The following is a 13,718-nucleotide window of genomic DNA, read 5'->3' as shown; positions in this document are numbered from 1 at the left end:
CTCATAATAGCATTCCTTTTTTTCTTTTCTTTCTTTTTAATTGGAGGCAAATTAATTTACATTAATATATTGGTTGGTTTTGCCATACATTGACATGAATCTTCCCCGGGTGTACATGTGTTTCCCCTGTTGAACCCCCCTCCCACCTCCCTCCTCCCCATATCCTCCCTCTAGGTCATCCCCGTGCACCAGCCCTGAGCATCCTGTATCATGCATCGAACCTGGACTGGTGATTCATTTCACATATGATAATATACATTCTACAGTGCCATTCTCCCCAATCATCCCACCTTCACCGTCTCCCACAGAGTCCCAAAGACTGTTCTATACACCTATGTCTCTTTTGCTGTCTCGTATACAGGGTTAAGGTTACCATCTTTTTAAATTCCATATATATGCATTAGTATACTGTATTGATGTTTTTCTTTCTGGCTTACTTCACTCTGTATAATAGGCTCCAATTTCATCCACCTCATTAGAAATGATACAAATGCATTCTTTCTGATGGTTGAAAAATACTCCATTGTGTATATGTACCAAAGCTTTCTTATCCATTCATCTGCAGATGGACATCTAGGTTGCTTCTATGTCCTCACTATTATAAACAGTGCTGCAATGAACATTGGAGTACATGTGTTTCTTTCAATTCTGGTTTCCTTGGTGTGTATGCCCGGGAGTGCGATTGCTGGATCATATGGCAGTCCTATTTCCAGTTTTTTAAGGAATCTCCACACTGTTCTCCATAGTGGCTGTACTAGTTTGCATTCCCACCAACAGTGTAAGAGGTTTCCCTTTTCTCCACACCCTCTCCAGCATTTATTGCATGTAGACTTGTGGATAGCAGCCATTCTGACTAGTGTGAAATGGTATCTCATTGTGGTTTTGATTTGCATTTCTCTGATTATGACGGATGTTGAGCACTTTTTCATGTGTTTGTTAGCCATCTTTATGTCTTCTTTGGAGAGATGTCTGTTTAGTTCTTTGGCCCAGTTTTTGATTGGGTCGTTTATTTTTCTGGAATTGAGCTGCAGGAGCTGCTTGTATATTTTGGAGATTAAACTTTGTTACTTGCTTCATTTGCTATTAATTTCTCCCATTCTGAAGGCTGTCTTTTCCAAATTAAGGAAACTATTCCATTCACTGTTGCAACGAAAAGAATTAAATACTTAGGAATACATCTACCTAAGGAAACAAAAGACTTGTACATAGAAAACTATAAAACACTAGTGAAAGTAATCAAAGAGGACACTAACAGATAGAGAAATATACCGTGTTCATGGATTGGAAGAATAAATATTGTAAAAATGAGTATACTACCCAAAGTAATTTATACATTCAATGCAATCCCTATCAAGCTACCAACAATATTTTTCACAGAACTAGAACAAATAATCTCACAATTTGTATGGAAATACAAAAAACCTCAAATAGCCAAAGCAATCTTGAGGAAGAAGAATGGAACTGGGGGAATCAACCTGCCAGACTTCAGGCTCTACTACAAAGCCACAGTCATCAAGACAGTATGGTACTGGCATAAAGACAGAAATATAGATCAATGGAACAAAATAGAAAGCCCAGAGATAAATCCACACACCTATGGAAACCTTATCTTTGACAAAGGAGGCAAGAATATAAAATGGAGAAAAGATAGTCTCTTTAACAAATGGTGCTGGGAAAACTGGTCAGCCACTTGTAAAAGAATGAAACTAGAATACTTCCTAACACCATACACAAAAATAAACTCAAAATGGATTAGAGAGCTAAATGTAAGACCAGAAACTATAAAACTCCTAGAGGAGAACATAGGCAAAACACTCTCCAACATAAATCACAGCAAGATCCTCCAAGATCCACCTCTCAGAATATTGGAAATATAAGCAAAAATAAACAAATGGGACCTAATTAAAATCAAAAGCTTCTGCACAGCAAAGGAAACTATAAGTAAGGTGAAAAGACAGCCTCCCTTTTTTCTTAAAGCATGTTAGAATGTCCTTTTGCGAATAGGGCACAAGCTCTACTTTTACTATGTGACATTTATAAAATCTTGGTTCTTTATATATATATATATATATATATATATATATATATATATGTATGATATGCTTGAGGGAGGAACTATTTAGCTCTGTACAGTTTAGGTGATACTTTAAAACCCTGGTCCAGGGAAAGTTTTCAAGGCTAAAGTGGCTGGAGTTGTATATTGGAATACAGGAGGGAACCATAAGAGGAAGATAAGATCTTGAGAGGGTTGCTGAGGACCAACAACTCTAAGCAGGCGGTGAAGGTTTGTTTTATTGCTCACTCCTCTTTTTTCACTGCTTATTAGGGTATATAGGTTATTTTAGCAACGGAAACAGAGAAGGCACTGGCGACCCACTCCAGTACTCTTGCCTGGAAAATCCCATGGATGGAGGAGCCTGGTAGGCTGCTGTCTATGGGGTTGCAGAGTCGGACACGACTGAAGTGATTTAGCAGCAGCAGCAGCAACAGAAAGTGACTGTAATAGGCAGATTCTGTGCATTATTATGCGGAGACCAATTGAGACTATCTAAAAGTTTTCTACACTCATATGTGGTTATAACTGTAAAAGAAGAAACCAACAACAGAAATCTTATCGCTGAAAGTTAGGTTTGAGATTTTGCATTGTCCACTCACATGATCCCAATACCTTAAGGTAAAGATTTTTTGTGTGTTTTTTAAGGTTAAGGATGTCAAAAATATAAATTAAGTGTACCCTCCAGCCAAACATAGTACCTTTGTTTTCACTTCATTACTATTCTTGGTATCAGTAATAACCTTAATTAAATTCTTACTGTAAATAATAAAGGAATCTGCAAACTCCTATAATTAATTTTTACACAATGATTATCATTGTGTCATTATGTTTTATTGGCATATATTTCATTTACTGCTTGAAAATCCAAGGCACAGAGATGATTATAGGAAATAATTAGGACACATAATGGTAAATAGAAAAAATGTGTTTCATCTTTGAGTTTCTGAAGTTCTGGATCTTTTTGTTTTATACCTGTCATGTTTGATAGTGGGAAGAGATGGAACAAATTTGAGCTTTGGCTCAAGTATTCATCAGAAATCTATTTGGCTTCTGTTTCATCTTGGCCTTTTGAAAATAGAAGAGCTAAGTGGTTGTACATTTCTGATGTTCCTGAACTTGTGTGTGAACAGTGATCTTGTGATGAAGCTGATGATCTCTATATACAGTCACTATAACAATATCCATGATATAAAAAGGCTTAGTGTATTTTAGATTTATTATTAATATATAAATATTCATTTTAAAATATGGGTAAGCATTTTAAGTAAAATTATTTTCCTGTGCTAAGAATGTTAAAATTCTGAAGTACAGATGCATCTTTATTATTGCAAAATTAAAGTGTTGCAATATCTAATGGAGATTGTTATGTCTGTCAATTATATGCACAAAATTAATAATACTATATAATAGTTAACCAAAGAAATAGACTGAATTTAATACGAACATTAAGAGATTATATCTATATTTGGGGCTTCCCAGATGGCTCAGTGGGTAAAGAATCTGCTTGCAGTGCAGAAGATGCAGGAGACGTGGGTTTGATCCCTGGGTCAGGAAGATTCCCTGGAAGATCCCCTGGAGGAAGACATGGCAACCCACTCCAATATTCTTGTCTGGAGAATTCCATGGACAGAGGAGCCTGGTCAGCTACAGTCCACAGGGTAGCAAAGAGTCAGACATGACTGAAATGACTTAACATGCATAGCTATGTATATCTTTTAGAGATACATCATTTTGAGTCAACAAATGTTTATAAAAGATTAAATCATAAGAATATAATTCTACTCTGTGAAAAGTGGTTTAGTAAACTATCATTCATAATATTTTCCAAAATAACCTTTTAGAGTTGTGTTTAATTCCATTTAGAACACAGGGTTTTAAGAAAGTGTCTAATTTTGGAACATGTCATAACTTGTGAAGATAAACTACAAGCAAAATATCACCTTTACCACTTTGAAATTTTATAAAAAGGAAAAAGAAAAGTAACAGCGATATCCCAAGTAGTTCAAGTTAAATTCAGACTTCACAAAGAATACAAAGACTATGGATAAACGATAAAGATATGGAGAAAAATGTGGTCCCCAAGTCTATTTTTTCCCCATTAACCACACAAGAAAATTTACAAGAATGCCTTTTGAAAGTCTGTTCTTTATAGTTTTATCTTTGTTTCTAGAGTGAAAGTGCATCTTAAACACCACCACAACTGGCCTCCTAGAGGGAAGAAATGGCCAAAAATCCCTGGTCTCTCTACTGACCTCAGTTGAAACTGAATGTCTATTTAGTATCAAAAATTTGCAGTATCTGTGCAGAGAATTTTTATTTCTGCATTATGATTCAGCTTATTAAAATATCTGACTATAAAGTGTTTTTAAAATGTTGAATAATAACTACATTTTAATAATGAAATTGCAGGTTTATTTTTAAAAGTTCCTTTTATAATGATGACTTTCAGTGTTGACCAAATGTTGATTTTAACCCTGGCCATTTGGCCTTTGAACAAAATAGGCAAAGCATGTGATACAGATCTAGAAATAGATCAAATCCCATCTCTCTAATTGGGTAAACTGAAAACAAGCCTGCTCTGGGCAAAGCTCTATCAGCACTAGTGCCACCGTGACTAAATACTTCACTGCAAGGATTCCCATCTTGGCTGCACATTTTCCATTTTTCTGATGATAGAATTTCTGCCATTGTCATAAGGGAAAAAAATGTACATATTTTAGATAAACATGAACGTTTAAATCAACTATCTTTTGACTTTTAAGAAGAAAATCTGATTGGGACAGCTTAAAATGAAAATAAAAATGTTTCTCCATGTTGTATTTTTCGGTAAATCCTTTATGTTTAAAATGACCTTGGTAGCCGTGAGGAATGGGGAATAAAAATGATTTCACTATAGATATACTTTTTACGGTATTATTATATAATTTAAAAGTGGTTACTTTGAAGAATGAGACAACATATAAAACTCCTCACAAGCCTGAAAAGAGAAGGCCATATATCCTGATACATTGGTTAGAATATGAGAATTTGAGGCAGATTTTCCATGGTCTTCTTTGTTGTTGTTTAGTCACTAAGTTGTGTCCCACTCTTTGAGACTTCATGGACTGTAGTATGCCAGGCTTCTCTGTCCTCCCCTAGTTATCAAAGTTTGCTCAAATTCATGTCCACTGAGTCAGGGATGCTATCTAATCATCTCATCCTATGCTGCCCCCTGCTCCATTTGCCTTCAATCTTTCCTAGCATCAGAGTCTTTTCCAATGAGTTGGCTCTTCACATCAGGTGGCCAAAGTATTGGTGCTTCAGCTTCAGCATCAGTTCTTCCAATGTATATTCCTTATTTGTATATTAAGTATATTGTTTTTAGGAACACAGGCAATATCAATATATTAAGTCCAACTAACTTATGCCCTTAATATACAAGTGGTGATCAAGTGAATCAGATAAGAAGGAGTTCCTTTCTCTTCTCCACTGTTGCTCCCTCATTTTCCTTCAAGTGCAGTGGACCCCCAGCTGCCTGATGTCTTCACCCATCTCTTCCATCAGGCCAGACTTTCTGTTTCTCATCCTGGATCCCAGTAGTTTGGGGACAGCAGAATCTCTTTCCTTTTTCATCTCTTCTCTACCATCATTCTTTCAGCTGGTTTCTTCAGAGACCCCAGAAGGTACTCATTTCCTTCTTTCTCCCACTGTTCTATTCACAGTTACTAGATTTTAACCTTTAAAGCCCTTTGAAATGGATTTTAAGTGATACTAATTAATTACTATTAATTTGGGAAATTTGATAATGACACTGTAGCTTTGTAATAAATGTTCTTATTTTTTGTGATGCACTCTTAGTGTGCAGAGGTAAAATGGCATACAGTCTGAATTGCCTTCAAAATATCCAAAAGCAAAATACAGAGAGAGAGAGAATAAAGGAAGAAAAGAAGCAGGAAGGAAGGAAAAGAGGGAGGTACAAAGCAGGAAAGAGGGAAAGAAGGGATGGCGGAAGGATGGAAAGAAGGAGAAAGAAAAAGAAAAATGAAACAAATGGGGTAAAAACTTGATGATTATTGATTCTGAGAGATGAACTACAGTATTCTTTATTTGTGGGTACATATGGGTACCTTTTGGAGAAGGCAATGGCAAGCCACTCCAGTACTCTTGCCTAGAAAATCCCATGTACTGAGTAGCCTGGTGGGCTACAGTCCATGGGGTCGCTACTAGTCCGACGCGACTGAACTACTTCACTTTCACTTTTCACTTTCACTCATTGAAGAAGGAAATGGCAACCCACTCCAGTGTGCTTGCCTGGAGAATCCCAGGGACGGGGGAGCCTGGTGGGCTGCCGTCTATGGGGTCGCACAGAGTCGGACATGACTGAAGCGACTTAGCAGTAGCAGCATGGATACCTTTATAATAAAAATTAAAAAAAAGAAAAACTATTCTGTTCTATTACCATTTTTATAATTGAATGTGAATAATTTAAAACTTACTTGGACAACTATTGAAAAACACAGACAGATTAGTTTAGTTTTTATTACATGGGTAATTTAAAGCAGTAAAAATGTCCCTCAAAAGGAATTAGGAGAAATGTGTGTTTGTGTGTGTGTGTACACATGATTTCAACTGTTCTATCAAGTGTCCCTCGACAGGAGCCACCAAAGGTAAAGTTGATGTAAAGGTCTCCCCCATTATGTTTCACATGAGTAGGTATAGAGTTTCTCTTTCAAGTGAAAACAACTCTGGATTCTTTCAGTGAAACCTCCACCTCCACCCTATCGTGATCACTTACCATAGTGGTCAGGACTTGTATTATTATTCAGACAGTGCTATTCATCCTAGACCATTGTAGACATGCTAGGGATCTTCCCACTTAGAAGAAGCATAAGTTCCAAGTAGTTAACAGAAAAACTGTGGAACTTTAACTTTTGGGGGCTTCGTGCAACATCCGCACTTACCTTCTCTATTTTCTGGTTCTTTTGGGGCATATTATTGATTACAATGTCTTTCCTGGTGACTCAGATGGTAAAGAATCTGTCTGCAATGTGAGAGATGCAGGTTTGAATCCTGGGTCAGGAAGATCCCCTGGAAAAGGGAATGACTACCCACTCCAGTATTCTAGCCTGGAGAATTCCATGGACAGAGGAACCTGGCAGGGTACAGTCCATGGCATTGCAAAGAGTAGGATATGACTGAGTGACTAACGTTTTCACACTATTGCTTGCAAAAGTAATAAGTTTTATTAAAATCAAACAATTTTAAACCAGCACTCATTTGGCAACTCAGAGAGATTGAAGGGAGATAGAGATAGGGATTTTATGTATATATATATCTTTATATAAAAATATACACATCTATATATTAAAAAGCAGAGACATTACTTTGCCAACCAAGGTCCGTCTAGTCAAGGCTATGGTTTTTCCCATGGTCATGTATGGATGTGAGAGTTGGACTGTGAAGAAAGCTGATCACCAAAGAATTGATGCTTTTGAACTGTGGTGCTGGAGAAGACTCTTGAGAGTCCCTTGGACTGCAAGGAGATCCATCCAGTCCATTCTAGAGGAGATCAATCCTGGGTGTTCATTGGAAGGACTGATGCTAAAACTGAAACTGCAATACTTTGGCCACCTCATGCGAAGAGTTGACTCACTGGAAAAGACTCTGATGCTGGGAGGGATTGGGGGCGGGAGGAAACGGGGACCACAGAGAATGAGATGGCTGGATGGCATCACCAACTCGATGGACATGAGTTTGAGTGAACTCTGGGAGTTGGTGATGGACAGGGAGGCCTGGCATGCTGTGATTCATGGGGTCGCAAAAAGTTGGACACGACTGAGCGACTGAACTGAACTGAACTGATATATATATGGAGAGAGAGAGAGATGCTTTGTAAAAATTAAAATAAAAAATGAAATAATTCAGCCTGTGGAGTGTTGGTTGAAGGTCTCATGGTCCCTGGCTCCCCGACTGTCATTTGGAGTTTCCCTTAGTTGGTAATGCAGATTGTACCACATTTTGAGAATAAATCCCCTGTGATACCCTTAATATGTAATGTAATACTGTCTCTTAGTTTGGTAAAGTAGTTCTAAGGGTTGGTTTGGTTTCACATTAGAACCAGACAGTTTGGAAACAATGAACTGTATTCATAATACCTCTTTTCTCTTGAGTATCACCATCACATTCAAGTCCAGTGAACTAGCCCTTATCAATCTTCCGTATGTCTTAGAATGGAGGTTAAATGAGGAATAGGAGGGCAAGAAAGACAGCAGTGGAGATTTCAGTTTATTCGATTACATGATTTTTAGGTCCTTCTGTGACATTAGCATGCTAGCTATATTTCTGCCCATAGGTAATCAATAAACATTTCTATTTCCCCTGCTCCACTGATTACTGGACCTGAATGGTATGCCTCACTTTATGATTTTTTCAGGATGGTCAATTCATTATGTGCTGGGTTAATGATCTCTTGAGTTTTTAACTGAATGATCCTAATGGCTCATTGTATTTTTCATGGATGATAAGGTAATTCTCTTTAATACCAAGAGCCATGAAACATGATACAGGTGTCACTCAGCCCAGTAACCATAGTGATGACACTGCTACTGAAATTTACTGATTATATCTATTATCATCCCAATGTAACTAGCAAAATCAGACTATTTTTAATACAGCTCCACCATGTTAGCTGTGCTGCTTAAGTGGGGAACTGGAATAGTTAGAAAGATATTTTTGTGACTGAGAAATGATAATTTTTCTTCTCTAAAAATAAACTTTGTATGCATGCTGCTGCTGCTAAGTCACTTCAGTCGTGTCTGACTCTGTGCGACCCCACTGATGGCAGCCCACCAAGCTCCCCCATAAACCTCACAATAAGATCATTCTCAAACAAGAAGTGATCCAAAAAAAGAAATCCACTATGATCTCGTGGCTCTGTATTCAACCCAAAATAACACATACATTTCAAAATAGGGAAATAACCAAGATTTTCATACCAAAGATACAAGATTTCCAAATCATTTTCCTATGATTAAATTATATGGGTGATAATTTTATTGTTAAAGTTAGAGTAAATTTCATGAAAAATTAATCCTACCTTCAATGGATATTTCACCTGTTGATTTCTCAGCATTTGATGATGTTCTTGTATTTATTGTTGGTGAAATTGTATTTATTTTAGAAGTTGTTGATAGTAGAGTGGTTGTAGTTGAGACTTCTGAAAAAAATAAACTACGTTAAGGCAGTTTCATTAAAAGTTACATTTATTTTGCCGATAAACATTCTAGTATATTTAAACAAAATAAACTCTATGTATGGTTTTGGAATTAATTTTCTAATTGTAAAAGAATTCAACCTTGAGTTCAGTATTCATTCATTAACTCCATCAGCTTCTCACCAATGGCATGAATTTTTAAGATGGTTGCAGGAGCAGTCTGTGATTCTGAAAGAAAATAATATCTTACAAAACTAGTGAGGAATACATGTGTAAGTTTGTCAATTAAGCCAACTAAAGTAACATTGTCAGGTGAAATAATTAAACAAATACTCTCTGGGCAGTGTTCACCAAGTGTTTTTATAGCAAGTTATTGTTCAGTTCCGTTCAGTCACTCAGTCGTGTCTGACTCTTTGCGACCCCATGAATCACAGCACACCAGGCCTCCCTGTCCATCACCAACTCCCAGAGTTCACCCAAACTCATGTCCATCGAGTCAGTGAGGTCATCCAGCCATCTCATCCTCTGTCGCCCCCTTCTCCTTCTGCCCCCAATCCCTCCCAGCCAGCATCAGGGTCTTTTCCAATGAGTCAACTCTTCGCATGAGGTAGCCAAAGTTACTAAATACTAAAATCTCAGTACCTGGGACATTTCTACCTGGGACATAGCATTCTCCTTTCTCTCCTCTCCCCTTTCTCTCTCTCTCTGTATATACATATATAGACATAGATAGATTGATAGATATAGATATATGTGTGTGTGTCTAATATATATGTAAATTTATTGTCTCTTTGGAATATATTAGTAGACTATAGATTAAAAAATTCAACAATTGCTGCAAGTCTAAATTCTTGGTGATGAGCCACCATAAATCTGCCTTTTAAAATGATTTATTTCTCTCCATTGCAATAATCAAAAGCACAGAAGTGAAGATAATACAATGTTATATATATTATATATTTATTCATAATAATTATTTTTGGCAACAGAAAGTCACTGTCTTACAATAACTCTTAAAACTTCCATTGCAATATTAGTTTTTAAAGTGAAGCATGTCGGACTTCTCAGTGATGTATGGAAAGATTTGTTTCACATAATATTATTGTGATTTTTTAACATTTATACAAGGATATGGGGTTTCCCAGGTGGTGCAGTGGTAAATAGTCTTCCTGCCAATGAAGGAGACACAAGAGGTGCAAGTTTGATCCCTGGGTCAGGAAGATCCCCTGAAGAGGGAAATGGCAACCTACTCCAGTATTCTTGCCTGGAAAATCCCATGGACAGAGGAGCCTGGTGGCAGTACAGCCCATGGGGTTGCAAAGAGTTGGACATGAGTAAGCACACATACACACAAACATACAATCATATAAGTGGATCCAAGTAGATCAAACACAAGTTATTCAAAGGTCAGTTGTATATAGAGTCAGAGAAATACATGTTGATAAGAGGGTAGACTCTGAAGAAAAAAAACTTATGTTCAAACTCCAGCCAAATTGGGTATGTCATTACAGTAAATGTTTGTCATTCGTATAACTTGTCAAATTTAAATTTGGTCCAAAATTTTCCTCTTTGAATTTGAGGAAAAAACAATAATCTTGAAAGTCAGTGAAAAGCAATATTTGAGATGTCATGAGATAAGAGTGTTCTTCCTGTTTCGTTTTATAGATTTGAGGGGCTTGGGAGTGTTAGTGCCTAGCTCTGACTTTGTTTACAAAGAGCTCACAGAAATTGTTTGACATGTTCAGCATATACTGATATGTACTGTACACACAGAAACAACAACATTGCCTTTTCACAGGCTTTACTGAAACAAAATCAAAGCTTTTTTCACCTCTGGAGATACATTCACACCCTTGGTCTTACTACCCTCCCCTCCTGCCTTGCAATATCTAGCAGATAAAAGGAACACGGCACATATGAAGTTACCTTTGCTCTATTAATTAGTCATTTTGTTTTTGTCCTAGAGTCCATTATATAATACTAATTTCTAAGTTTAAATTGAGATTGAAGAAGAAGTTATTCAAAGAAGCATATACTACTTGGATGGGAATTTCATCTGTAAATAGCTTGAATGATTTCTATCTTTCAACCCACAACTCCAGAGATAATTTTCATATTTCTTTTCTCCCTTCCTACTTCATTCTTTCCTTCTTTCCTTTTTGCTTCTGCACACTTACTGGTAGCCAATATGAAAAGCATAGTTAAATACAGTGAAAGACTTTATGTTGTACCAAACAGTATCACACTTAAGGAGCTTTAATATGGTAGGGAATAAGTCTGTACACAACAAATAACAAAAAATACTCTGTTTGAAATGTGTATAACAGTGTTTCTCAAACTTTGGGTTATTAAACAATTAAAGAGAAATTTAAATCTATTTAATGCATTGCAGTTAGATCTTCTTCCCCAAATGAAGGAGAAAAGAGACAACATTAGAGTAGTTTTGTAAATAATGAGAGTAAGTATTGTTTCATGAAGCTTTTGTTTAGGAGAGAGAGAGAGAGAGTGTGTGTGTGGTGTGTATGTATGAATGAAATGTGTGCCAATGAAAATGTATTTCTTACAGGGATTCCAGTTAAAAATTTGAAAACTGTGGGACAAGAAAAAATTGAGGCAAGAATTTATAAAAGATGACCACTCTTCTGGCATGAGTAAGCAATACTTCATGAGAGAGTTGACAGGGACTGGAGTTTGAAGAGTGAGTAACATGCTCACACAGAAAGAGGAAAGAACATGCGGGAAGGTGTGAAATGGGGGAATGAGAGGGATTTGAGGGCATGGCAAAGAACTCTGTTTGGCTGAACTGCTATTGCTATGGGAAGACATGGTGGATGCATCTGGTAAAATTCTGGACCAGATTATAAAGCACTTTGAATACCAACCCAGAGACATGGGACTTTACCTACAAGTCTGTTTGGAGCAATGGGAAGAGACCAAAAGGAAATTCCACTGTAGAAAACATGATTGGGGAATGCGGAGGGCAGAGAATGAGAAGCCACTAGTTGAACTTGAACTAAAAGCTCCCATTTTTATGTTTACCAGTGTCGTTGGCCCTCTTGAAGTCGTCAGGTGAAATCAGAAAGTTCACATGTATAGTGTGAGGCCAACTACTAGGCAAATTTCTAGCCACAAATTTCTACCACATAATTAACATAGTAAGATTAAGATATTTATTGCTGTTAAGTCACTAAGTGACTCTTTGTGAACCCATGGACTGCTGCATGCTAGGGTCCTCTGTCCTCCACTATCCCCTGGAATTTGCTCAAATTCATGTCCATTGAGTCAGTGATGCTATCTAACCATCTCACCATCTGCTGCCCCCTTCTCTTCCTGCTCTCAGTCTTTCCCAGAATCAGGGTGTTTTCCAATGAGTCAGCTCTGCACATCATGTGACCAAAGTACTGGAGCTTCATCATCAGTTCTTTCAATGAATATTCAGGGTTGATTTCCTTTAGGATTGACTGGTTTGATCTCCTCTCAAAAATCTTCTCCAGCTCTACACTTCAGAAGCATCAATTCTTCCACCCTCAGCTTTCTTTATGGTCTAACTCTCACACCTGTATGTGATTACTGGAAAAACCGTAGTTTTGACTATATGGATGTTTGTTGGCAAAATGTTATCTCTGCTCTTTAATACGTTGTCTAGTTTTGTCATAGCTTTCCTTCCAAGGAGCAAGTGTCTTTTAATTATATGGCTGCAATCACTATCTGCAGTGATTTTGGACCCCAAGAAAATAAAATCTATCACTGCTTCCACTTTTTCTCCTTCTATTTGCCATGAAGTAATGGGACTGGATGCCACGATCTTAGCATTTTGAATGGTGAGATTCAAGCCAGCTTTTTTACTCTCCTCTTTCATCTTCATCAAGAGACTCCTTAGTTCCTCTTTAGTTTCTGTCATTAGGGTGGTGTCAACTGCACATCTGAGGTTGTGGAAATTTCTCCCGGCAGTCTTGATTCCAACTTGTGACTCATTCAGCTGATATTCTGCAGATGTACTCTGCATAAAAATTAAAAAAGCAGATCGACAATATACAGCCTTGATGTACTCCTTTCCCAATTTGGAGCTGCTGCTGCTAAGTTGCTTCAGTCATGTCCGACTCTGTGCGACCCCATAGACGGCAGCCCACCAGTCTCCCCTGTCCCTGGGATTCTCTAGGCAAGAATACTGGAGTGGGTTGCCATTTCCTTCTCCAGTGCATGAAAGTGACAAGTGAAAGTTAAGTTGCTCAGTCGTGCCCGACTCTTAACGACCCCATGGACTGCAGCCCACCAGGCTTCTCCATCCATGGGATTTTCCAGGCAAGAGTTCTGGAGTGGGGTGCCATTGCCTTCTCCACCAATTTGGAGCTAGTAGTCTTTTTTTCCATGTCTGGTTCCAACTGTTGTTTCTTGACCCACATATGGGTTTCTCAGGAGACAGGTAAGGTGGTCTGGTATTCCCACCTCTTAAAGAATTTTCTACAGTCT

The 13,718-nt window shown here is 37.6% G+C and overlaps 1 protein-coding gene across 5 annotated transcripts in view; it reads right to left on the bottom strand.

The window, feature by feature from the left end:
- Positions 1-13,718, bottom strand: part of EMCN (endomucin) — a 139,198-nt gene that overhangs the window by 77,234 nt on the left and 48,246 nt on the right. For 4 of the 5 annotated variants that reach the window (XM_055434218.2, XM_055434219.2, XM_055434217.2 and 1 more), the window contains exon 2: positions 9,132-9,251. In XM_055434218.2, coding sequence (XP_055290193.2) covers positions 9,132-9,251 — 120 coding nt within the window. The remainder of the gene's footprint in view (positions 1-9,131; positions 9,252-13,718) is intronic. The other variant, XM_055434216.2, reaches the window with a different exon arrangement.

Source organism: Moschus berezovskii, chromosome 5, assembly GCF_049115385.1.
Source record: "Moschus berezovskii isolate FMDL1 chromosome 5, NW_MosBer_1.0, whole genome shotgun sequence".
NCBI classification, from domain to species: Eukaryota; Metazoa; Chordata; class Mammalia; order Artiodactyla; family Moschidae; genus Moschus; species Moschus berezovskii.
The sequence above is the reverse complement of the archived record's forward strand: the minus strand, read 5'-3'. Positions and strand labels throughout refer to the sequence as shown.